Source organism: Crocodylus siamensis, chromosome 2, assembly GCF_052110815.1.
Source record: "Crocodylus siamensis isolate JL-2025a chromosome 2, ASM5211081v1, whole genome shotgun sequence".
NCBI classification, from domain to species: domain Eukaryota; kingdom Metazoa; phylum Chordata; order Crocodylia; family Crocodylidae; genus Crocodylus; species Crocodylus siamensis.
In genome coordinates this window covers 286,627,521-286,654,692 of record NC_143396.1, presented here as the reverse complement: position 1 = coordinate 286,654,692, position 27,172 = coordinate 286,627,521, and the positions used below count along the sequence as shown (strand labels likewise).

Genomic DNA, 27,172 nt, shown 5'->3' with positions numbered 1-27,172 from the left:
GATGGGATTTCAGCAGAAGAAATGGTTTTCAGTTATTCACATTATCTGCTCAAAGCCCCAGGTCTTCAGTACCCGCACAGTGGACAAAGGCCTGACTGACCTGAGAGCTGGTGCCAACCCATCCATGTAGCGGGACAGATCAAGCATTCAGGAGAAACAAGTGTGGGTTTTGGAGGCAGCATTCCCAGCAGAGGGTATCTGTACCGGGGGAAGTCAGGGAGTGAATGAAGTGCGGATAGGAACGGTGGAACGTGGGTCTTCTTGCTAACGGCCACGTTGCTAGAGGTGGCTTCATACGCGCAAAATGTGGGCAATCAAAAAAGGAACTTTCTTTTGAGTCCTGGCAAGAGCGGAGACCAAGGAAGACATTTGTGTGGCCACAGAGATCCCATGTGCTTCTGCAGAACTTCCTTCCTGGCTGGTGTGTGGAAGGGCAGCCCCTGGGAGATGTGTGGCTCATCACAAGCAGAAAGCTTGAGATCTAAGAGTGAAAACCTGGTGCTAGTAGGCATCTTGGCTTGGATAATATAGTTGGGGATGGCTCTGCTTTGAGCAGGAGGTTGGATTAGGTGACCTCCTGAGGTCCCTTCCAGCCCTCATTTTCTGTGATTCTGTGGGCTCCTGTAGACATGCAGGGAGCCAGCCCTGACACGCTTGAAATCCAGCACGTCGGACCAGACTCGATTAATCGAGTCTGCTGGAGCACGGAAATTAGTGCACTCGGGCCAACTCCAGCATCACGGGTATCAGCGCCCCCTCGCTGAAAAATGGTGGCAGGGTGCTTTGAACTAAAACTCGTTTGATGAACTTTAGTTCACTGTGGGGGGCGCTGATACACATGACGATCGGGCGCTTCTAATTAGCATGGCTCACTAATTAATGTGCTTCCTGGAGCACATGTGAAAATGCCCTATGATTCTATGATCTTCCCAAAGGAAATAGTTTGAAGTTAGCCAGAGCCCTACACTGAAATTACATTTTATTGTCAGTGTAATGTGAAGATCTGCAAGGCAAGCTGTTCTAGAGACATCAACGATCTGCACAATAAAATGAATTTAAATGATCCACTCCACAAATCAGGGGACAATAATAAAACAGAAATCTTTCCCATTCGAGTCTCCTATTGCAGGTTAGCTGTAGCTGGAAGCTGTTACCATGGGAGAACTCGTTCGTGTCATTTGTCAGCGGTCCACCCGTCTGCTTGCAGCAATAAATGTCATTACTGAACCCGACCCATCTTTACCTTGATTCTTGCTGGTTACAAAAGAGAGGCTAAGTTTAGTGTCTGTGGACCTGCAACTATATTTTCACCCCTACACATCAACACATCAGTGCTGAGGAATATCGGTGGGTCCATATAGGAAGCTGGCACTGTAACGTTTTAGGGTCTATCTCATTTTGACATATGCAGCACATTAACCTCAAAGCCTAATAAATCAGCACCTTTCATGGACACTAATACAATTTAAGAGGTTTTTTTTTTCAATCTAGTTTCCAAGGATGACCTCTATACTAGTGTATGAGCCTACAGCTCTTGCTGTGTCTGTAACATGTCATCTCAGTGCCTTTCTGAACCTCTTAATTTTGCATTTAGATGGGCGGGCAACTGAACTGCACTTTAAGGGTTTCTTCTACAGGTGATGCTTAAAGAGGCTATAATAAGTAGCATATGCAGAAAGTGAATTAAAGAGAAAAGGAAATATATTGGAAGACCATTAAACATATGAAACTACCAACAGGCATGATTACATGTATTGTTCAGGAGGAAATGTGGTCTTCCTGAATGCATGAATTTGGCCCTATCATGAAAGGACTGGACACTGCGTATGACCTGTCCTCCCTAATAGGCAGAAGCTAAAAGCAACTATCTCACCCCAACGTTAAGGCAATGTAGTTATGAAGTGAGCAAGGGGAGAGTGGATCAAAGATCTCTCTGCCCTGTTATGTTATTCACCCCCTCGAATGAAACAAGGCAAGCCACGTGCACAAGAATTAGAAGAATTAATGCAGGACTTAGGTTGCGTTGCAGACTAAACACATTCCTGTTAAGCAGAAGTGCACCATATGCTCTCCAGTACCTAGACACAAAGAGGAGCCACCTTCACCCCATTTTCCTATGGAGCTGGAGGACACATTGGTGGGTTTGGGGCAGAGCTGTAAAGGCCTTAAATACTTTGTGGTTGTGGTTGCAATAACACACAACCCAGCCACCTCTTTCTGAACATCAGTTGCTTTGCTAGGTTTTTATTTTGGAGGAGAAAGTAAGACAAACAACAAAATGCTGAAGGTGGGAGGGAGATTTAATGTAAAGCAGATTTAGGGGAGTTAAGTCTTCCTCTTTCCCACAGTCCAATGACATGCCTCCTGGAGCAGCTACCAGGCGAACTGCCACCATGGGACGGCATGTCTTGTAATCCGGTTGTCGGTCTCTCTCCATGAGACAGTCTCCAAGTAGATGAGTTTTGAATCTCCTTAGAATTAAGAAGGGTTTGGCAACCAAATTAATTGTTTTGGAAAAAAATCCTCCTTTATGGATCACAAAGAGGATAAAAAGGGGGGAAACATATCTTCTGCCGAGGTTAGTCAGATGTTCTTTTGGAATGACCATGATTGCCATTTTAATTCCTCTCCTTGTTGACATTTCCATTAAAAGACTAATGAGAACTATGTTTGCTGCCTTAATGCTACTCAACCTTGTGTACATTATGAAATCTTTGCATTAAGCAGCCAAATGGGTTGAATCCTAATATAAGGCAGACATTAAAAACAATTGCACTCCCCTGTAGGCAGGCATAAAAGCACCATATAAATTGATACACTACAGTACAAGTGATAATAATTGCCAGTACACTGTACAGTAATTTGTTTTAAAGAGGCGATTGGACCCAGACAACTGAGAGCATGCATCATACTGGCTCAGCAGAGCTGAATTATTTTGCCTTTGGATTTTTAATGTTTCTGTACTTACCCCTTTACCAGCAAGGTTGAGATACTTTGGAAAAATGTACAATATGTATTATTAATGCCCTGTTTAAATAATAGTAGGCGATTAAGCAATCAGTGGGTAATCATTTCCCAGGTGTATATCTATTTATGTATTTTGTGGATACACGATGTATTCTTGTAGGGTCTACATTACTTAATTATCCAATGCTTTTAAAGTGATTTGGTAAAAATAGGTGCCCCAGAGAAGGTATTATTACTTCAGAGGCCGCATAAAGGAAGCTGTGGTAAAGAGACTAGTGCTAATAATGCTTTAATACATAAAGCCAGGAGACAATTCTTTACATGGCAAATTAAACAGTGAAATATGTCAATTTTGACTCGAGTTCTATCCCCCTAAACTACCCTACATTCATTTGCTCTGGCTTTAAATCCCTCCATTCTAGTGTTCTCCAGCCTCCGTTATAGAATTGCAGCTTGCTTTTCACCTATCTCCTAACAGTTTAACATAGATGTCTGGGTCCAGTCCATTGTTCCAATTGTATATAGTTTAAAAAGCTCTGCAGTATTTTACTCTTTCCATTGTATCGTGGCTTCCCTGAGTGCTCTGCTCGCTGCATTTCACTTGTACTGGCTCTGTTTTCTAAACCCATTTATGCCTTTTTCTCCTCTACACACTTGTTCATTGGGGAGCTTAAATTGACTTCTCTCCATTCTGTTTCCTTAACTAAAAATGCACCATTAAGGTTGATTGAAGTCTTTTGAAAACACTTCATAAAAAATGAAAGGCCACAAGAAATTAGGCTACCAGTGTTTGCAAATACCTGTTTTCAGCCAAATTGATGGGAAGGAATAAGAAGGAATTGAAAACTTAAAAACATTATTGATATATGCCTGTATACTACCTATTTTGTGAGAATTGGAAAAACACATCTAAAGCATATTGGGGAATAAAATATTAAGACATTGCAACAAAATGTGCCATAACGTAGCTTTTTGTCACTTAAGACCTTTAGCCCCTGAACACAAGGAACAGTTTTGAAGAGAAAGAGAGAACTAGCAGATATTTGGATCATACTGTTATTATTTTAGTAGTTTTCCAATTTTAGAATTAAATAATTATTTTCAAAATATTCTTCAACTACTGCTACTGCCCTTGTAGTTGTAAACAATTTTTAAAAAGCACAGCAACATACTTCTCAGGTCTGAAGGTGTACGAAAGAGTCTGCTTTCAAATAGAGGGAAATTGTTAGGTTAAACAGTGAAACTGTAAGGCTTTTTCCAGCACAAACACTTCTGTGCAATGGCTGAAGACATCAGACACATCTAGCACTATGGACAACTAATTAACAAAGACACTTTATTTTTCTAACAAACCAACACAAGGAAATTCTGGACAGCACACATCTGTCAGGGAACCTTGTACGGGCATAGGGAAATGCATCTCACTTTAAAAAGAGAATTAGCATAAGGGTTTTGCACAGAAGTGAAAAACAAGTGCTTCAAAATCCAAAGTGATGTGATCGAAGATGGCAGCCAACTTGTCAGTTCAGCCCTCTCTGAACAAGATACATTCCAGCTGTTTCCAAACATCCCCAATGTTGCTATTTCTTACTAGTAAAAAAATTAGAAATTCCCTAACAGAATAATCCTCGGCTTTTAGATTACTCACGATATCTTTCTTTTTCAACCAACTACATTTTAAGCCCAGTAGGTTTTATCTGCTAGCTCTGTTAACTGGGATTTTTAAAAATTTTAGAAAGATTTCTCTACATGCACGTGGACAATAACTCCACCGTGCTGAAAGACCTTAAATGTCAGGGGGAAAATTCTCAAAAATTAGCATAATGTAGGCTTTGTAAAAAACCAAAAATCTAGTTTCTTTCATCACAAAATCTTAAAATGTAATATATAGAGATATCTATCTATCTAGACATGTTAACTCGAGTTAAACATAGACAAAATAACACGAGTTAAAATTGTTAAGGCTAAGTTAATGAGGACCAAACACCGTGGTGTGTAAACGCATATATAGATCTCTCTCTCTCTATGTATATATATATTGAAGGCTTTTGAAAACACTTCATAAAAAATGAAAAGCCATAAGAAATTAGGCTAACAGTTTTGCCTATATATAGAGATTTATATATATAGATATCTATATACATTATATTTTAAGATTTTGTGGTGGAAGAGGGTCTCTCTCTCTCTATGTGTACATGTATATGTATGTATGTATACGTGCGTGTGTGTATATATATAATACCAGCTTTTAGGTCTGTTCAGTGGAAACCCTTGCCATGGCAATATAGCATTGCCTTTAGCAACACAATTCATTTTAATTTGTGTTTTATTTTAATTTTATTTTATAATAGAACAAGATAACTGCCAGACTTAAACTACCCTATTATTTTATGGAATAGTGCGAACTCCAATTGCAGCTCATTCCCTTTAAGAATTCTCCCTTTAATGGAGAAAAAGAGCAGCAAGATCAACAAGAAAAGTAGCTAAGTACGCGGGGGTCATTCAGAAGCGATGAGTTCTATAGCAGACGTACAAGAAAAACCTGTCAGTTTCCATCCCATTAAACAAGCTAAGAGCCGTGTGTGCGACTCGCCGGGATTACCAGCCAACCCCTACTAAGATGTGCACCAGCCCCTGCTCACAGGGAGCTATAAATTATTCAGTTCCTTTTATGCAAATAATGTTTCATAGAAACCGGGGAGATCCATAATGGGAGGAAGCGTAACATCCATTTAGAAGAATTAAAAGCTAGATGAAATGAATGACACTTTACAGGCAAAACCTACTGAAGATGGCACAGTACCGGTACCTTTCTAAACGGGTCTGCACACACACAGATGCCAAGGTTTTTGGGGGGATTTTTTACCGTCGACTCTACACAGGTAGAGAGAATGAAGCAGTAGCCCATGATTCCTGCTTTCACGGATGTGCTCAAGGGGATCAGAGTCGCAGGCACCGTTCTCCAGAGTCCAGGGCTTCATTTCTTTTTCACAGATTTCATAGCCATTAGGGCTGGAAGGGACCTCATAAGATCATCGGGTCCAGCCTTCTGCCCAAGGGGCAGGAAGTCAGCTGGGGTCAAAGGACCCCAGCAAAAAAAAAGCATCCAAATGTTTCTTGAAAGTGTCCAGAGTAGATGCTTACACCACCTCTGGGGGAGTCTATTCCAGGCCTCGGGGGCTTGGACAGTAAAGAAATTTTTCCTTATGTTCAGCTTAAAACAGTCTTCCAGGAGTTTGTGACCACCAGACCTTGTCATTCCTTGGGGCGCTCTGGTGAACAGGCATTCCCCCAGATCTTGATGCACACCCCTGATGTACTTATAGGTGGCCACCAGGTCCCCCCGAGCCTGCACTTCTCCAAGCTGAAGAGTCCCATGGCTCGCAGCCTGTCTTCATAAGGCCTGTTCTCTTGCCCTCTGATCATGCGCGTGGCTCTCCTCTGGACTCTCTCAAGCTTCTCCACGTCCTTCCTAAATTGTGGAGCCCAGAACTGGATGCAGTTCTCCAGCTGCAGCCTCACCTAGGCCAAGTACAGTGGGAGGATGACATCCTGGGTTTTGCTCAAGATGTATCGGTAGATGCAAGCCAGAGTTTTATTTGCTTTGCCAGCTGTGGTATCGGATTGGTGGCTCATATTCAGCTTATGGTCAATCATGACCCCCTAGTTTTTTTTGGTCATGGTGATAGCAAGTATAGCATTGTCGAGCCTGTAAGTGTGATGTGGGTTATATGCTCAAGGTGGAGCACCTTGCATTTCTCTGTACTGAATGCCATCAGGTTTTCATCCGCCCACCTTGCAAGCCTGTCGAGGTTGGCCTGGGTCACCAGCCTATCCTCGAATATGGACACTCTTCCCCAAAGTTTGGTCTCATCAGTGAACTTTGCCAGTCTGCTTTTGACACCAGTGTTCATATCATTTATGAAGACATTAAAGAGTACAGGTCCAAGAACAGAGCCTAGGGGGATGCCACTAGTCACCGAGCGCCATGTTGATTCAGTTCAGTCACCTACCACTCTCTGGGTCTGACTTCGGAGCCAGTTCTCCAGCCATCGGGCTGTGGAGAAGTTGAGGCTGCATTTGCCCAATTTTTCCAAGAGGACATTATGGGACACCAGGTCAAAGGCTTTTTTAAAGTCCAAATATATGATGTCATGTGAATGCTTCTAAGATGCCTGGTTGTAAAGCAGTGTTGGGCAATTATTTGGGGTGGAGGGCCACTTTAGGAGTTTTGGTGAGCTCTAGAGGGCTAGAGGGCTGGCGGTGCTGACCTTGGTGGTGACCCCCTATCACAGCTGTTTTCACCATCCAGCCTAGTGCGGGCTGGTAGGGGTGGCCTGGGGAAATGCCAGTTTATCCTACTTAGCCCTAGGCCCATCCATCCTGCACCCATCACTGGGTTGCTGGATGAAGCGGGTGGGCAGGTATCGTCTCTGTGGAGACTGGCCTAGGAGCAACATCTAGGAGCAGGCTGGGTGGGAAGGGGATTGCAGGGTGGTGACAATGCGGAGCTGTGATCTGCTCCACGTCCATCCCTGTGACGGGCGCCAGTTCCATGGGGAACCACAGGCAGGGAACTGACACCTGCTGCAGGGACAGGCGGGAAGTGGATCGTTGCTCTGCCCAAGGCCCTGACCCTGTGCTGTCGCTGCCCTGCAATCCTGGCCCTGGCTGCGGCTACCACCTGCCTATCCCACTCTCAGATGTGCTCCCTGCCTGCCTGCAGCCCCATCCCACCCATCCCAAGCGCACCCTGCCCACAAGACTCCATCAGGCACCCCCACAGGGGTGAGGGGTGAATGGGTTGGGGTGTCCAGGCAGTGGGGCTGGCAGTGGCAGCAGCGGGACATGCACCTGCTCCCAGGCAGCAGGGTCAGGGGCTGCCAGGAAGCCAAGTCCAGCTGTTGTGCCACTCCGGCCCCCTGCCCAGCCACACAAACTACAGCTCCCGGCATGTTCAAGAACCAGGCATGGGGACAGAGCAGGCTGCACCAGATGGCACCTGTGTGTCCAGGGGGCAGTGGGACCAGCCGCGTGCACCACAGCCCGAGTCGCCCCCTGCACCTGGGCCAGTTGGGGGCAAGGGACCTGCTGCAGGCTGTATATGGCCCGCAGGCCGTATTTTGTCCACCTCTGCTGTAAAGGATGTTTTGAACAATGCATGGAGACTTTTTGACCCAAATCCACTCTTTCATATCTTAGGCTGCTTTCCTGTTAACTTTGATGGACATAGAGGGTCAAAAATGAATCTTTGATGTAATGTTGCGGGAATGTACTGGGCCAAATTCACCTTTGGCATTTGTAGGTGCAACTCCATTTCCTTCAGTGGAATGTAGCCTATTAAATGCAATGAATGATATACGGATGGCAAAGACATACCAAGGCTGCTGTCAGAGACCCTTCCAACAGCATGGGCTAGTAGGTGTGTTTAGAAAATGGGGGGGGAGGATCCAGACAAGGAACTGAGTGCATCTCTGCTGTCACCCTCTAAATCCATGTCTGGGCTCTTTCACTGGAGTTTATTCCTTTTCTAAAAACCAGTACCCTAATTAGAGAGAGCCCTTGTTGTAGCTTGTTTGCTTATCTGGGCCCAGTCTAAGATCAGTCAAGGGGACAGGTATTATTCACCACTGGTGCTGCTCCACTCTTCGTCACAACAGTAAGAGCAACAGCTAGTCACACTTACACAAAACCAGATAGCGAAGGAGGGGCAGGAGACGGGGACGTCTGTCTGTCCATGGGCCGAGATAACGGTGTGAGATGTTCCTGGTTCTACTCTGACTTCGCACTAAAGGAGGGAAGCATCAGGACACTTCGTTTTCAATTCTGCTGCTCTCATGCGGGCTCAGTTTATCAGTGTTACGACTAATGTTTTCAAGTCGTTGGGGTGCACAGTGAGTGCCGGTGACAAGTATTAACAAGCATCAGAACTTTTTTTCTGGTGGAAGGTGAATTTAAAAAAGATTAACACACATTTCCCTGCTAGAAATCAAATTGCCTCAGATTGACAGATGTAGTTTTAGGTCCCTGAGGGCAGCCAGCTGCCTTGTGACTCAGTGCATTTGTCATGTAAAAGCCCTTGGGATGTCACTGGATGCTATGTTGCTTCTATCTTTGATCAACATGAGCTACCCTGTTATTCACAAAGGAAGGAAATATTTTAATAAAGTGAGACTGAGCAAAGTATTGATGGGATCCAGCTAATACCCAAAAAACAGCCTGACGTTTTTGTTCCAGAGCTCTACCCTACTGGAAGAAAAAAAAAAATGGATATAGGCAGAATTTAAAAGACAGAGGTATAAAAATCTATGCAAGGCAGAGAGAAACGGAGCAAACTCAACAGAGCTGAAGCCACAGCAGCTGCATTTCTAATTGGATCAAGCTGGGCATTAACTGCTTTATGTAAAGAAAAACTGCTCACCTGGCACTGGAGGTCTCTCAACAGAACACATGTACCTGTCCAGCCACCGCATAGTCGGCTGAGTGTGCTAGGTCTGTGTGTGCACAGTTGTGCATCCACAGGGCGAGATAGAGCCAGAAATGCCCAGGGACATGGCTATGGGACTGCCACTTAGAAGCACAGAGAACAGACTGCCACCCCCAGTGTCCCCGTTTCAGACACACATCTCCCCTTCTTCTCTGTGTTGTCCGCATCACATCCTAATCTACACTGCAAGCTCTGAGGTCCGTCCTAAGTGGGATCAACCCTGTTGACTGCACAGCAGTCAGCCAGTGCCTTCGAAGTGGCAGGACTCAGGCCTAGGGCTTTCACAGGGAGCTCTCTCACTCCAAATAACCACTGAAGTGAATGGAGCTACTCTAAATTTCCATAGACGTGCATGAGAGCAGCATCTGCTCCAACAAGCCGCCAGCAGACATGCTGCAGCAAATCCACAGTGCAACAAAGACACCTCGTGGCTGTTCTGCGAACTGCTCACATCACCACCACACACAGAACAAAGAAAACAACCCAAAACTGTGCCCCACATAAACAGGAATGCTGGTAGCCAGTGCAGCAGCTATTGCGGAGTATCCGTCGGTACATCTGCTGCAAAGTGTAAGAAACCCCATTGTCCTCTTACAAATCCACAGCGCTTACAAGGGAAAAAGACAAATGTATTAATGGCTGATTAATACATTTGTAAATAAATGAATGGCTGATTTCATGATAAAAAAAATACTCAATTTACAACTATTAGAGGTTGATTACCAAAATATTAACAGACTCCAATTTTAAGACAATCCACTAATTTTTTAGCAGCCATTTAATTGGGGCCCAACATGAAAAATGTACATCATGCACATTACATAAAACTTGGAATGCACAGCTCGTTTTATTCCATTAGGACAAGTATCCTAAAGTCTTTTAATAAAGCCTGCTAATGCTTAATTTGTAACCTGGTCACTTATTCAGATGACTTTTTATATAACCATGCAGCTAGTCAGATTAAAGTAGATCAGTAGTTTACTGGCATTTTGGCATTTATCCTGGTGATATTCTGTGGTATCTTAAATGTTTGTTATAAAAAAGTACAGTACAATCCTACTCTAGGAATATCCTGTGGTATTTTAATTGTTGTCACTGAATAATTCTAAAAAATAAAAATGTAAGAAGCAGGTCTAATGGGGATATGAAAATTACAGGTCATATTCTGGCTTCAGAAATACCTGAATGACCCCTGTTGACTTCAGTGGCCACATGTGTGAGCATATGTATGTGAAAAGGTTGCTGTGGATAAAAAAACCCAAATGTGTACTATAATGAAGTGGCAGTTTCCATAATGCCCCACCCCTCCAGCATGTTTTCAGGGCAGTGGATGTAGGTGGGAGTTTTTCCAGTGTAAGAACTTACACATTGACATTTTTCTTCCTCATCTACCTTTGCGAGATGACACACTGAGTTCAGTAAAACTGAAAAGTAATTAACTCACACTGTGCAGAATGCAAGGAGTTCATTCACATTTTTCACACCAGTTGTTATGAGCTTTTATACCATGAGTGTGAACCTAAGCAGAATGGACTAAATTACCCCGGTGTAGCTCCCCTGTAGTTTGTGAAGGAACACGACGGAAGAAGCTGGCATGTTATTTCACTCGCGCTCATCATTCCTACAGAAAGTTACATTCGGGTTTGCCTGGAGGGGCTATTGGCGGGCCTCCTGCAAGAAAGAAGCATTGCGAAGTCAAACCACACAGACATTCACTTAAACTGGTATCAGCAGTAAGTCATGTATTTTTGAGCAAGATAATAAAGCAAATAATTGGCTTTTCAATTGTATTAGACACTCAGCAGGTGACTACTATGTTATCCTAGACGCAAAAACTCCAGGCTTGCTGGCCCTTGGGTAGCAATCTTTCTGGGCATATTTGCATATGAAATGGTTAGTAATTAAGGACACCTAAAGAAATTCCCAGAACAAAAATAAATAGATAAATATGAAGTTATGGTTAAGAGTAAATATGAGTAATTTAAATGTAAAATGCTATGACTACCCCCAAGACAAGCCCAGGAAATTCAGGTTTGGTTTTAAATAGATCACAGCCTGTTGAGGTACAAAAAAATTTTAAAAAGCATGGTTTAGACTCTGATCAACAGTGATGCCACGAGGGAAAAGATATGAAAAACAGGTCTAATTTACTTGTACACATGAGATGACAAACAATCTGTTGTCCTGTTGCTGTTGTGTGATGTCAGGCATGTGCTAAGGTCCTAGGGGTGCCATCACTCCATGTGTGATACTTTAATAGGGTTGGATTTCTTTGAAGTGTAATGTTCAGTGCAAGGCTCCTGCTTTTTCACACTCAGCTTTGTATTAGCACGAGATCCTGAAGAGGATCTGGAAGAGAGCTCAGGAACTAGGGAGGCACGTAAAGGGAGGCCAACTTTCCTGGTAACGCAGGATCCCTCCTCCAACAGCTCACAAACAGCTTGTTCTCAGCTTCCGTCCCTGGGCTCGTTGTGCAAATCGACCAGCCGCAGTCCCCAAGTAGTGTGTGCTGCTGTAAAGGAAACGCTGTTCTGCTCTACACGGAAAATAAGTACGTGCTCCGGACCAGTAGCATCCCAGACCTTATGGAGCATGAGTGAAGTTCAGCCCCGCAGGGAAGGGCAGCACAGTGCCTATACGCTGCAGTGACTCACACCCCACATAACTCAGGGCTTTTCCGCTGACTGTTTGTGTCTGGAATCGGCATATGACAACGGAATTGACTGGGCAAGTCAAGGCTTGTACAAGAGGCCCTGAGTTAATGTCCCCTGGGTCACAGGATGCGTTGAGCTAGTGAGTACTGAATCATTCCAGGAACGCCGAGCCTCTGCGCAGAGGAGCCAGCAGCTTGGCTGTCGGCATCATGCTCCTGACTGTGGTGCCTGTGATCAGATGAAAAACCTGCACCAGAGCTGCACTGAACAACTGGAGACAGAAGCCATTGCTTCCCCAGGGGAACTGGCCCATTGGAGCTAGGTTATTGTGTCAGCCCACCACACAGGTTCAGTCTTATCAGAGCTTTGGACTGGTCCATCTCTTCTGGGTAAATTTCAAAAGAGGTCTGCCCAACAATGCAGGAGACTAGAAATGTGCTTCCCACCATAAAGAAAAGGGCGTGGGCAGGGAAGAAGCTTGGTTTGCAGGAATCCAGCTGGCAGAGTTCTTATTTCTGTTCATAATTTTAGTGCTACTGGGGTTCTGCTATTAGTAGTATCACTAATTAGGGCAACCTAATAGGTAGGATGACCACATTATTTTTAAGGAAATCTGGGATGGGGGTATGAGTGTAAATGTTCTGGTAGGGAAATACAGATCACCCGAGCGAGGGACTAACAATAGAGGGATAAGGGTGAGGAGGGGAGCGCAACAAGTTACAGGAGATACAGTGTTAGCCAACTAAGCCTGGGGGTTCACTTATTAGAGCATCTAATAGGTAGGACGACCACATTATTTTTAAGGAAATCTGGGATGGGGGGGTCATGCGCACATGCACGTCTCCCACTGCCCCAGTGCTTCCACAACCGCCTCCCTGCCCAAATGTACACACGCACCCGCAGAGGGCAGCAGCATGGAGCGCATTCACACACAAGGGCACTGAACATGCCCAGCCCCAACCCCGTGGCTCCCAGGAGGCCTGATGATGGAGTGGGGCAGGGTAGGACAGCACAGAGGCCCACGGCCAGGCTCCATCCCGGGTGTGCAGGGGCTGGACTTGGCTGGGAGCAACCCTGTGTGGTGCTCCCTGGTCTCCACCAGCCCATGCTACACAGCTACACAGTGCCTCCCCCCTGCCACCAGCAGCTGCCCAGGGACACCATGCACGGCCCAGGCCTCAGCAGCCACAGCAGCAAGGCACGAGGATGCTGGTAGTAGGCAGCTATCCTGACTTGCCCTGCACAGGTGCCTGAGCCTCAGCAAAACTCAAACAACAAAACTCTTTTTCCATTGGAGATGGGAACCAAAACCTGGAACTTAAGCAATAGCTAGGTGCATTGTAAATGCTTCATTTGCAAATGTGTCAGCCTATACCCTACCGCATCTATGGAAGCCAAGCAAGCAGACTAAAATACAAGCCAAAGCAATGCATTAATGGTGGCCAAGTACCACACCATGGTAGGGAAACATGACAGCAAGAAACCAGGGTCTAACTTTAGTTCAGGTCTCCAGCATAGCTTTGTCTTCCCATTACAGGCTGGACCAGTCAAAAGCTTTGTCTATGCTAGAGATGTAGGGCCAGATGCTATTCTCTTAGGTGTTAAGTGATTTCTACCCTGCTCAAGTCCTTGAAAAATCATTAATGTACCTTTCTTGCTGGCTGTTTTGCCAGACAGCACAGGGACTGCAGCACACGCATGTGGGCTAGGGGCCTATACACTCTGACAGAGGGTCCCTATAAAAACATCTCATCTTGTTTGCTTTGGGGATGGTTGATGACAGCAAATTCCACCAGCTAGTTTTACTTTGTGTGTAAAATATGGATTTTTAAGAGTGCTGCTTTTAACTGAATGCTGTTAGGCATCTCCTGGCTCTTGGGTTCATGAAGAGGAAAAGGCCTTCTGTCCATAACACATTTTTATATTTTATGTCTTGGCCACTTCCCTTCTCTAAATGTTGGTAACCATTCCATACCTGTAAACAATTTTTCAGCATCTCTAGATTCTTCTTTTTGTTATATTTTTGAGATGGAGCAAACAGCTTGATTGTGCTATTGAAGGTGAAAGATTTATCCAATGTATACAATGGAAGGACAACATTTTTGGCATTATTTTCTAAGCCACACTTTACACTTCCTGATACTTGGTTTGCTCTTTTGATTGGCATTATGGCTTGTGTGAAAGCAGGAAAAATGTCACCCTTTATTTTCATTTTTATAGTAAAAATGAACCAGGATGTGTAATAATGTTGGTAAATAAGTCCTAAAGTTTTCTTTAGGTGCTAGCTGTTTTCGTTTTTGCTGTATGTCAGATACAATGACAAGAAATAGATTTTTAGTTGTCTCAGAATTCTGAAGTCTGGAGATAAGAAAAATGCTCTGTTGGAGCTCAGTCCTAAAAATACTAACCACTAAATACAGTACTTATTTTAATGTGCAAAGAGCACATCAGAGTGACACTGTAGCTGTGATGGTCCAGAAATTGTGAGAGGGGCAAGGAGTTCTTAGGGTGATATTTTTTTACTGGACCAACTGTGTAGCTGGGATAAAAGTAGACAAGCTTTCACATGCAGGACATTCTTCGCCAGATCTCACTGAGGCCTGATGAAGAAAAACTTGCATTTGAAAGTTTGCTTAACTTTATCCCAATTACACGGTTGGTCCAACAGCAACCAAAGGTGTCCAATAGCAACCAAAAGCACCAAAGTTGATGCCACCCTGAGATCTCCCCATGTGCAGATAAATGCATGATTTGATCCAATGCACGATCCACACTATTGCGCTTCCTGCCATGCCACAAATGCGTGGCAGGAGACACGATTGTGGGAGCATACATTAGATTCAATTGCACCTTATTGCCAGTGGAGGGGGAGTCTGATCCTGGGCTCCCTCTGCATTGGCAAGAAGCAAGCTCCCACAGCTGGGAGTCCCCTTTGCTGAGGGGGATCTCAGTTGCAGGGGCAACGTGGAGCCAGGACCAAGAGCCTTGTGCCTGACCTTTTAAGGCAGGATAACTAATCTACATCTTTAGCCAGTCTAAATTTATTGCACACTTAACAAAGTAAGTGCACAATATCCTCCCCCTCTACGTGACACTGGTCAGGCCACAGCTGGAGTACTGCGTCCAGTTCTGGGTGCCCCACTTCAGGAGAGATGTGGACAACATTGAGAGGGTCCAGAGGAGGCCACTCACGTGATCGGGGGCAGCAGGGCAGCCCCTACAATGAGAGACTGCAGGACCTGAACCTGTTCAGCCTTCACAAGAGAAGGCTGAGGGGGACCTGGTGACTGTCTATAAACTCACTAAGGGGGACCAGAAGGGTTTGGGAGAGACCTTGTTTCCCCGAGTGCCCCCTGGCATAGCAAGGAATAACGGCCAGAAGTTGTTGGAGGGGAGGTTTAGATTAGACATCCGTAAGAACTACTTCACAGTCAGGGCGGCTGGGAGCTGGAACCAACTTCCAGGGGAAGTGGTGCTGGCCCCTACCTTGGGGGTCTTTAAGAAGAGGCTTGATGCCTACCTGGCTGGAGTCATTTAAGCCCAGGTTTTCTCCTACCCAGGTGGGGGGTCGGACTTGAAGATCTACAAGGTCCCGTCTGACCCGACTGCTGTGATTCTATGAGTAGATAGAATATGTAAAAAGGACCTAGACACCTTTTCTTTTTTCATTGTATCATTGTTTTTTTAAATTACTAAATGAAAATTCTCAACTCTGAAGTGAAGAAAATCAAGGAAAGCTAGGAATAGCTACAGAACAAAATAACTGGACCTCTGGGATAGCTGCTTACACTTGAACCCATTTTCAGGACATTAATGAGTTTGAGTCATTATTCTAGTACTAAAATTTGTATATGAATCCATTTCTGTCTTTCTAGTCACCTTGGGAGTCCTTTCAAAGGAAAGAGAGAACAAAATCTCCAGCAGAGGCTGGCAAATTGTGCTGTTTTAGTGATGGGACAAAAAATTAGGAGGGGAAAAAAACTTAGTAGCCCTGAAAAGATAACACAGTAGGAATTCCCTGCATGTATATCGAAGGAAGGAGGAATGGAAGCGTTGTGCTAGTGGACACAGGAAACACCTGTTTATTGCTGATAAAAGTCTCACCTGCCCTCGTTTTCCTTGCTGCTCTGGTGTGCTGGTGCAGATCGAGGCGTACCGCTCTGATGCGTCAGATGGCTTAGGAGATTAGCCGTTGCTCCTCTGATTTGCCTGAGAGCTATTTCTGGGTGGATACTTCGAGGATTATTTGTCGCCATTCCTGGGTTCTTAGATTTCTTAGCTGAAGCACAAAATGTATATGGATGCACTAATCATAAAAGCAGGGCTCCAGCTGCATCCCCCCCAAACTGCGCTCACCTGTCTGTACTACCCAAGAGCTCTACCCATTCTTCTCCCCTATAGGCTGCTAGAGACAATTCCCCAACTTTCCTATTGCTTGCTGGTATGCATAACAAGAACTCTGCAGTTCAAGTCATCCCTTCTCTTTCCAGTTTTTGGTATAGTTAAACATGCCATTCATACATTAATATTAACACTCACTGTTTCTAGAATAAAAAGAAAGCCTCAGAAATAGGTTAATTTGCATGGGAAATATTTCAAATTGAACAGAAGTTCCAAAAGTGGAAAAAATATTGCTGAAAACTGATACAAGCTGAGGGAAAATACTAACTTTTTTTTCCTTTGAAAATCCTTGAGCTTCACTACAATCCTCTTTACAGAGTTTAAATATATATATAATTATTTCAAAATAGCTAATTAGAAAGGTAAGAGAAGTGCTAGAAGTTCCAGATCAATTTCAAAGATAGCAGTGGCACGTCAAAGTGCCCCTTTTACAATTATTCTATTTATCATGAATTTGCAAGAGAGGTGTAACAACATTTTGGCACCCTGGGTGGTGTGCGGTGGGAGTAAGTGCTTATGTCCTCACACAGGAGCTACTGCTGCCTCAATGCAAGCTTCCCAAACGGGATGCTGCTGGTGCTTTGCTTGCCCCCCACCCCCTCTCCAAGTTACACTACTGATGTGCAAAGTAACATCAAGTATTAGAAAATACATAAACCAACATGAACATGAGCCACCAATGCGATGCTGTAGCTGGCAGAGTGAATCAAACATTGGCATGCATCTACTGATGCATCTCGAGCAAGACTAAGTATGTCATCCTCCTGCTCTACTCGCCCTTGCTGAGACCACAGCTGGAGTACTGTGTCCAGTCCTGGGCACCGCACTTCAGGAAGGATGTGGAGAAGCTTGAGAGAGTCCAAAGGAGGTCTGGAGAGCAGGTGATATGAGGAGAGGCTGAAAGACTTGGGACTGTTCAGCCTGGAGAAGAGAACACCTAGAGGGGACTTGGTGGCAGCCTATATTAGGGGTGTACATGCAGGTCTAGGGGAACATCTGTTCACCAAGGCCCCCTGTGGGAAGACAAGAAACAACGGGCACAAACTAATTGAAGACCGCTTCAGATTGGACATAAGGAAAAACTTCTTCACAAGTCGAGTGCTGAGGGTCTGGAACAGACTTCTCCCAGAGGTGGTACAGGCACCCACCCTGGCGATCTTCAAAAAGCGTCTTGACACCCACTTTGCTGGGGTCATCTGACCTCAGCAGTCTTTCCTGCCTAAGTGCAAGGGTGTGCTGGACCTGATGATCTTGTAAGGTCCCTTCCAGCCCTTAACATCTATGAAGCTATCAATGTATGACTATTACAAGGAAATAAAGTGCTACTATTTTCTTACACTCACTTTTATTTGCCTCATTCCATAAAGGTTCTTCAACCGCATAAGTAAACGTAACGTCAGGTCCAAAAAAGTGGTTGATGCCTTCAAGCAGATTCACGTTTGTTATTTTGAGGGAAGTAGGTTTTAGGAAGGTAGCTGGGAATCCAGAAAACCCAGACTCCAAAGGAGAGGTTGCAACTGGGAAGCCCTTCAGAATAGCACGGAAAAAAAACAAAACAGTTTGTATATCTTGGTGTTTGCGACAAAAATATGCCTGATGTTACAACATGATCCTACAACTGCTGACTAACCTGAGATGGCCTTGGAGAGACAGAGAATGGTTTTGTGGTTAGGACACTGGACCAGAACTGAGAATTTCTTGACCTTGGCTTTGACTGAGAACTTAAGTGACTGCAGACAAGTCAGTTAATCTGTTTGCTTCAGTTCCCTTTCTATAAAATGGGAATATAACTTTTTTTTTTCCCTGCCCTCTCTGTTGTCATGTTGGTAGCAAGATATTAAAGGTAAGGATTGGCTCTTCCTACATAATATGATAGCCCCTAGCACAGTGTGGTTCAGATTTGTCCAGAATCTCAATTAACTCATGTAATACATACAAGAACAACAACCAGTAATAGTCATATCAATGCAGAAATTGAGAGAGTAAAAAACAGTAGGATCAGGCCTTCAGATTCCTGTTATCAACTTGAGATTTGACTTTTTCATTTTCAGGTGGGCTGCTTGAAGAGGGCGGTTTGGTCGGCAGCATGAGGACATATGAGGGACACCTCTGGAACTAATGTAGGAGCAGCGTGCTGGAGCTATTTCAAAACATTAGTAGGATGATACCTTTGAGTATGTAACCTGACTGTAAACTGCTTGCTGACAGAAGGCTTGTAAAAAGGCAGCAGTGAATGAGCATTTATAATGTTGTACCAAGTGTTTTGTAAGTAAGACTATGTACTCGCTACTTTCTGTCTTGACTGATCTAATACTGAGTGCAAGTAAGTGCCTATTTGTTTGTTTTGTTCAAAGAAATTCATTATTTTTAAGTGAAAAAAATTAAGTGCCAAAAAATATAAAATATACCATGTAATTGACTGTCTGTTGTTCAAGCCACCTCTAATTCAGCAGTGGAAACGTTCAATGTGGAAGACAAATATAATCAACAGAACAAATGTATTGGATGGAATATTATGTACAGAATGCTGTAATGACTGCTTCAAGAAGTGGTAAATAAGGTGCTAACCTAGTTTTTGCTGGGAAAATCTCTTTTGAAGCTTAACATCAAAAGTGGTTTTTAAAGTTTAGACACCACCACATGGCTTCATGTCTTGCTTTCTAACAAGCACTTAAAAAAGCACAGCTAAAACACAGCTGACAAACTTGAAAAATCTTTTGTGTTGTTCCACTTCAATGACCTAATGAGATAATGGCTCAGTTCTGTTCTAGCTAATGAGGTATAACATCTCCACTGAACCTTAATACCAAACAGAGATTTCTCTTAAGATATAGCCTTAACATGCTTCTCTTGCTTCTATTCATCCTGCCATGTTTTTATTTAAGTGACGTCCGATGTATAAAAGTATGGGTCAGTTTTGCAATAAAAAACACTTGCACACGAAGGGGCTGAATCCACAAGTGCTTTGAATTCTTGAATACAAGGGCTGAAGCTTCAAGTAGCAAAAATGTGCTCCTAGCAAAATAACTCACTCAGGCCCTGATTCTGCATAGGGTTGTGTCAAGTACATCTATGTAGAGAGCTGTGAGAGCAAATGATTCTGCAAACATGTGCTGAGGTGTACAGGGACATTGAGGTACCTGGTTGGAAGGTGACTTGCTATCAACATTAGCCCCAAGATCAAGGAAAAACAAATGCCACCTATTTTTTTATTTGTACTAAAAGAGCACCCAGGAGGCCCTTATCACAATAAGGCTTTTGACATGCATGACAAAAGAACTGTTTGTGCCCCCAAGGAGCTGACAGTGAGGATATGGAAGACACCAGGTGGATACAGCCAGCACACAGGGGGAGAACAAGGTAACAGATTTACATCAGTGCAATAAGCGGTGTTTGCAGCATGTAAGTGAAAACCTGTAATAATCCTTGCTATTTCTATATGGCGCTGTTTAATCCATACACTTCAAACTGGTGGGCATGAACCATTAAACAATTTCATACAGAAAAGAACCAAGACATGAACAGCAAAAGTAACTTTCTTAGTAATTCAGAGTCTCGCAGCATGTAAGTGGCAGAGCTGGGAGCAGAACCCAGGCCTCCTCATTATGTTACATTTATCCTGTCGTAGAAATGGGCAGTTTAAAAATGTGCATTGCGCTCTGCATAGAAGGAAAATCATGGGAGAAATTAAGCCAAGTTTTGGAGAAGCTCCACTTCTGGGTATGAGCAAACCCCAGTTTGCTGTGGTACGACAGAGCTCTCAGGATGTGGTCTGTAGTAATGAGCAGCTTTGGCTCTTGTGGGCAAGGCTGCGTGCTGGTCTCCTATCCCAGCCGGCTTGTTGTTACATCTAAGAAACAAAGTCAGGGATCAGGACCCCATAAATAAAGAGATGATTTGTGCCATATACGCTTACAATCTAAGTATAGGAAAAGAGGCAAGAGGTAGATACAGGCAAACAAATGGATAAGCAGGCACCAGGAAACAATATGAGGATACTGGCTGGAGAGACAATCATTGCTCTCAATACAAACAGCGGTCAAGGTTTTGTTGGTGTCACAGCACAGAGGAGTGTTAGGGAGAGATGTGAAGGAGGAAGATAAAGTAGCTTGGCTAGGGAGCTTCTCCTGAGCATAAGGGGCAGCCCAGGAGAAATATGAAGGTGGCTGACAGTTTAACAAGTGGATGATGAAGCTGGCAACAGTGGCCACGCAGGAAGTATCCTTCCCCCACCCCACAAGTAGCTTCTAAGCAGAAACAGGTGGCAGGGGATAGTACAGGAGGGGCAATGAAAAAGACAACAAGAAGCTTCTAACAGGAAAAGAAGAAAGCAAAATAGCTTGATACAGACAGCAGCAAAAGAGGTCAGTGCAGCTGTGGACAGCATATTGTAGAGACATCATTATGGAGAAGCAGGGAGGTAGCTATCCCAGACTGAGACTTTCAAAGGAGCCTGAAAGAACTGATCACCCTGATCCCACTGAAATTCAACTGCTTCTGTGGGTCTCATTTCTTCAGCTCCTTTGAACATCCCATCTGTTATCTACTCAGTGGTACAACTGCATCTGGAGTATTGTGCTCACTTCTGTGCATCTCCTCATCATAAAGCCATTTATAAATTGACAGTGACACAGAGGAAAGCACAACAATTACCACGGGGGCTATGAGGAAACATTAGAAAACTTCTCTACAACAACTATGGAGAAAAAGGTCATTAGAACAAGCTTGTAGAGCAGCAGTTCTCAACTTTGTTAGACTTAAAGAACCCCATAGAAAATGGCAGCTCTTAGTTTTTCTGACGATGAGAAAAGAGTAGATCAATCCTTCCATTTAAAAAACTTGGAAAGACCACAAGAGGCCAGAGTGTTTCTGACCTTATGGAATTCTCTCTGAAACCTCTGGGTTTGTCTTGTGAATCATGGCTATATATCTGCACACCTAACAGCGCCAATATTGTGCAGCACCCTTATAAGGATCCCACGGCAACCCAGAGTGCCAGAACACCCCGGCTGAGAATCACTGTTCTACTGTGATTTGAAGGGCGGAGGGAGGAATTCTGTGGAAAAGTAAGGGTGGATTAAATAAAGGTTAATGAAGTCTGAGAGGACAAATTTCTGACTGTGTGGGGCTGGAAACTGGTTTCCAACATGAAGTGGTGGAAGTTCTATTACTTGTGCCTGAATCAGACCTAATGTATCTATACATACAGAATAATTCTTCACTAACAGAGAGGAACTTAAGGACTGAAGAGGCCCTTTCCATTTCTATGCTCTGTGATTTCAGATGGAGTCCAATAGAGTGGACATCAGATTTACCTGCTGTTCTATTAAATGGAGCTCTGCTTTCAGCTTCTCCTCTGTGCTCACTGCAGTGCCATCTAACACCTGGAGGTTTGGCAGTCGACACACAAGCAATAGGCGGTGGAACCCCTTGCGAGACACCTAGGGAGAGGGAACAAAAGTTACCCTGAGAACTGAATCATTATCCAGAATGATACCAGGCAGATGATGTGGTCTGCAGAGCAAGTTTTTGAATCAAAACTTTCTCAGCTACCATCTAGGAAACAGAAATAAAAATGAAGAGAGAAGACCATACACTTGAAGGAAGGACCAGTGACGAGGCAGGGAGTGATAGACAGAAAGTGATAAACATCAAGTGTTATATTTTAGTCCAGAATGTGATTAAAAAAGAGGGCCCCTTTGTTACCTGAAGGCCTGTAACAGTGCAGCAAGTTCTACTGTTATTCCCCTTCATTAGCAGAGGTCTGAATGCTGCTAATCAGAGGCATAACAGCAGAGCTCTGTGCTTGGGGCAACACTGACTCCTGCTGTGCTGGTTGCAGCAGCCCTATCAGCTGCAACTGTAGCAATGGTTCCTTCTGTGTGTCCCCCTTCCAAAATGCAACACATGGGGTTGCTGCCTCAGTTGCCCCCCTCCTCAATTAAGCTACTGCTGCTGATAGAGGTTCACTGGTGCATGGTGATTTGTGGTAGCAGGGATTTCTTGTGAAGGCCATGTTGAATGTAAGCGGTGAAAGTGACTCTGAGTGAGGAGTCCAGAGGTCATGGCCCTAATTCTTATAAAGAACTGCCAGGGCCAGTGATTTCATAGATTTCATAGACATCAGGGCTGGAAGGGACCTCGGAAGATCATCGAGTCCAGCCCCTGCCCCAGGGGCAGGAAGTCACCTGGGGTCATAGGATCCCAGCAAGATAAGCATCCAATTTACTCTTGAAGGTGTTCAATGTAGGTGCTTGAACCACCTCCGCTGGCAGACTGTTCCAGACCTTGGGTGCTTGGACAGTAAAGAAATTCTTCCTTATGTCCAGCCTGAAACGGTCTTGCAGTAGTTTATAACCGTTCGACCTCATCATCCCTTGGGGCACTCTGGTGAACAGACGTTCCCCCAGACCCTGGTGGTCACCCCGATAAACTTATAGGTGGCCATCAGATCACACCTGAGCCTGTGCTTTTCCAGGCTGAAGAGTCCCATGGCTCTCAGCCTGTCGTTGTAAGGTCTGCTTTCCTGACCTCTGACCATGCACATGGCTCTTCTCTGGACTCTCTCAAGCTTCTCCACATCCTTTTTGAATTGCGGAGCCCAAAACTGGACGCAGTCCTCCAGCTGCGGCCTCACCGAGGCTGAGTACAAAGGGAGAATGACATCCTGGGATTTGCTCGAGAAGCATCTATGGATGCAAGCCAGCGTTTTGGTCGCTTTACTAGCCGCAGCATCGCATTGCAGGCTCATGTTCATCTTGTGGTCAATGATGACCCCCAAGTCTCTTTCTTCCGTAGTGCTAGCCAGCATAGCACTGCCGAGCCTGTAAGGATGCTGCAGGTTTTTCTTCCCAAGGTGGAGAACCTTGCATTTTTCGGTGTTAAACACCATCAGGTTCTCGTCTGCCCATTTGCTGAGCTTGTCTAGGTCAGCCTGGATCACCCGCCTATCTTCTGGCATGGATGCTTTGCCCCAAAGTTTGGTGTCAACAGAGAACTTGGCCAGTCTGCTCCTGACTCCAATGTCCACATCATTAATGAAGATGATGAACAATATGGGTCCAAGGACCGAGCCTTGGGGGACCCCACTGGTCACAGGGCACCATGATGAGTGACTGCCATCAATTACAACCCTCTGGGTCCAACCACGGAGCCAATTTCCCAGCCAGTGGATCGTGGTGGACCCCAGGCCACAGCTGGCCAGTTTGGCCAAGAGGTGATCATGGGATACCAGATCGAAGGCTTTTTTGAAGTCAAGATATATGACATCAATCTTTTCTCCCTTGTCCAGGTGAAAGGTCACCTGGTCGTAGAAGGAAATGACATTGGTCAAGCAAGACCTACCCACAACAAACCCATGCTGGCTATCCCTTAGGATGTTGGCATCAGCCAGTCCATTAAGGATGGCCTCTTTAATAATCTTGTGAGAACATGTGGGTAGGAGTTGATGCTGCTGGCCTTCGTTGAGCTCTTGTTTGTTGTCCAGGTCCTTCACACATTGCAGCCAGGTTTGTTTTTTTGCTAGAACTGCAGCTTGCTAGGAGTTGGGACTGCTGTGTCTTCATCCATTTACCTTTGTCATATAGCTCTGGCAGAGACTGTTTGGAAAAAAAATCTCACGACTCTAGGAACTAGTGTTGATAAGCAAATGGCATTTCCACCCTGCTCCAGAAACAGAGTGCATAGCCCTGTTGGGTAGGCTACTCTGAAGAGTTTGCCTGAAGTCTTGCTTCTAGTTCCTCTTCTCAGTATGTGAAATGTGAAGGGGTGTTTTCATCCTGGGCTAGGGCATGGGCTCTATTTTCACCCATGATAGTAATCTGCCCACTTTGAATTGATGACATAGGCTAAAATCACTTGAGTGCCAAGTCCTTCAGTGCCTTCCTATAATACTCCCCCTTGTCAGAAAGTATCATAGAATGTCTCAGACTTGATTAACTGAGGGGCACTTTAACTAAAGCTCATCAAACAAGCTTTAGTTAATGTGCTCCTGGCACCATTTTGAAGCGTGGGAATGCTGGTACATAAGAGATTGTGGGTGCTTTAATTACAGCAGCTGTTGGAGCCACTCTAATTAAAGCACACTCACCCCCTGCCCACAGCACGTGTAAAAACGCCCTCAGATCCTGATGCCTAGTGGCCTATGAAAGGCAATAAGTGCCATGGACAGGATTCATAGCTGAGATCCACATTGATGGAACAAAAGTCTATTTCATATTAGAAGCCAAACTTATTTCCAGTTTCCATTCACAGCTGAAAAGCATTTGCTTGATGACACTTTTAATTCTGACGCTTCTAAAGCACCTCAAATACATAAACTGAGATCCTAACTTACTCAAACTGTTGGTCCCACTGCATTCAAACCCACCCCTTTGAAGTCAATAGTGTTGTGTTTGACTGAATGGATCCAGTCACATGCATAAATGTTGACAGGGACCAGAGTTACATCTTTGTAGGCTTTTCTACAGAGGTGGAAAAGCCTGGTGATAACTTCATCCCCTCTGTATTATATTCTTCTAAATGTTATGTTCCCAAAGAAAGAAAACGCAAAACAAGTCTAACCAAACTGAAAAATAAAAGCAGAGTTAGGGGGAAAAAATAAGCATTTCATAGAGACCTTTTATGAGTGGAGTTATATAAATGAACAAAAATATAGTTGCGGAATATTTTTTATATTAAAAAAAATTCAGATCTTCTTTATCAAACTATGTTCTGGTTCCAAAATATGACCTATTTTTGGAATATGGAAAAGACAACTCACTACCACAGCACACATGTGCAAACACAAACTTTTTTTTATCTTGCAGCAAAACACATGAATTCTTGCATTCAAATTGCTCTGCCACTGTGACAGACACTGACGGTGAAAACAGACATTGCCTTTCTTCACCTTTGTGTTGCTATGAACATTTTTAAGGCAGCAACAAGCCCAAGCAAACTGATGTCCCTTGCCATGCCACAAATGCTCAAAATACATGGCTGTGATGAAGGTGGTATCAAGTTGTGCTGCTATTTAGTGACAGATATCTGTTTGCTTTATGGTGCGAGAGCATGAACAGCCTGGAGCTGCCTATGCTCTCTGGCTGCCCTGAGCAGGTATTCTGCGGGCTTGAGGGGCCCGATCTTGCGTACCCAGGAATTCTCACACAGGATTGGGTCTCTCAAGACCTGGAAGCCTCTGCCTGGCTTTCTCCTCTGCCCAGGACTCATCTCTGTAAATCTCAGGGCATGTCTTTATAAGCAGGGAAAGCCAAGGTTTCCCCACTTGCAGAGATGTGCCCTCAGGAATCTCTGGGGCGCATCTCTGTAAGTGCACTCAAGGCTCAAGAGTCCTGATCCTGCCTGGAAATTTCCAGGGAGCACAGGACCACGTCCCTCAAACCGCGGGAGAAATGAAACTTTGTAGTTAACTACAGAGAAATTCTTAATACTTTTAAATGAATCAGAAGGGTGATTACCCAGAACATTAACTGAAATGTGCCCCTAGTTTATGCATACTCACTGGATTTCCAGATATTGAAAGCTCTTTAAGGCTAGGAATAACTTCAAGTTTTTCCAGTTCAGACAGTTCCTGTTCAAATGTTAAAAAAGAAAGTTATTGCCAAGACATTTCAAGTCTTACAGTTAATTAATATACATTGGAGCAAATGCAGGGGTCTTAGCTCAGAAAAGTCCACTGAAAGTAAAGGGAGCTGGCCTGAGTAGGAGCTGCAACCTCTGGTCCACTGAATCTACAGTATCAACACTAACACACTGTACCTGGATTTTATTATATCCCAGGAAAAGTTTCTGCAGTTTTACCAACGACTGCAAATTGTTCAGCTCTCGTATTCGGTTTTCCTCCAGGTGAAGTGCACAAAGGGAGCTCTGCTTAGCAAAGGAGCTTTCCAAGATCGTTTTAATGCGGTTATGATCCAACACCAGCTCCTCCAGAAGCTGTAGGCCCTCAAGCCCCTCAATCTGACTGATTTCATTACCTGTTGGGCCAGCAGTAACAGTAGGGAGTGAGATGTAATATACCTGGCATTCAGTGTTACCCAAAAAACAATCTTCAGCCAAAGCAACCTATAAGCTTCCTAGATTACTTGAACAGTGTATAAACAGGTCTTTCTTTGTTAATCCATATTCAATCTACCACCTTCCAACTCCACTGGGTGCTCTGATGCAGAAACCAATGGTAGAAATTGCTTTGGTGAGCTCTATATAAAGCAAATTATCTAATTAATACTGGGGATCCTGAAGAACAAGCCACAGATAAGTCATTATGGCTGCTTAAATTCTTTGAAATGGTTGTAGCTAGTAAGGTAGTGCCACACATGCCAGCATCTCTCTCTGTCTTAGCTAAGGGTCCAATCTTGCAAGCGCTTGGAACAAAGCAGAGCACTAGCTCTTATATGTAGTTCTAGTGATGCCTTAGGGACTACATGTGGCAACAAGAACTGTGGGCTACATTCTTAAATGAAATCTAGAGAGGCCACATTCTAACTACAGTTAGTCAGCAGGGAATTTCCTCAGCATAGAACCAGCTGCTGGCAAAAAGCTGGAAGAGGAGTTTTTCTACGTTAGCTTCCCCTTCTCTTCCCAGGGTAGGGAGACTTAATGACAGTGCAAGGCAGAGGTCTGCTGTTCTATATGTAAAGCACCTTTTGTCAATGGCATAAGT

At 44.3% G+C, this 27,172-nt stretch overlaps 1 protein-coding gene across 1 annotated transcript in view; it reads right to left on the bottom strand.

Annotated features, from left to right (window-relative positions):
- Positions 1-10,238: 10,238 nt before the first annotated feature.
- LRRC9 (leucine rich repeat containing 9) overlaps positions 10,239-27,172 on the bottom strand; it is a 74,081-nt gene continuing 57,147 nt past the window's right edge. Inside the window, exons 29-34 of the mRNA XM_090034303.1 lie at positions 26,269-26,486; positions 26,012-26,080; positions 21,825-21,950; positions 17,853-18,036; positions 16,213-16,387; positions 10,239-11,125 (exon numbers count right to left, since the gene is read on the bottom strand). Coding sequence (XP_089890429.1) covers positions 11,086-11,125; positions 16,213-16,387; positions 17,853-18,036; positions 21,825-21,950; positions 26,012-26,080; positions 26,269-26,486 — 812 coding nt within the window. The 3' untranslated portion in view covers positions 10,239-11,085. The remainder of the gene's footprint in view (positions 11,126-16,212; positions 16,388-17,852; positions 18,037-21,824; positions 21,951-26,011; positions 26,081-26,268; positions 26,487-27,172) is intronic.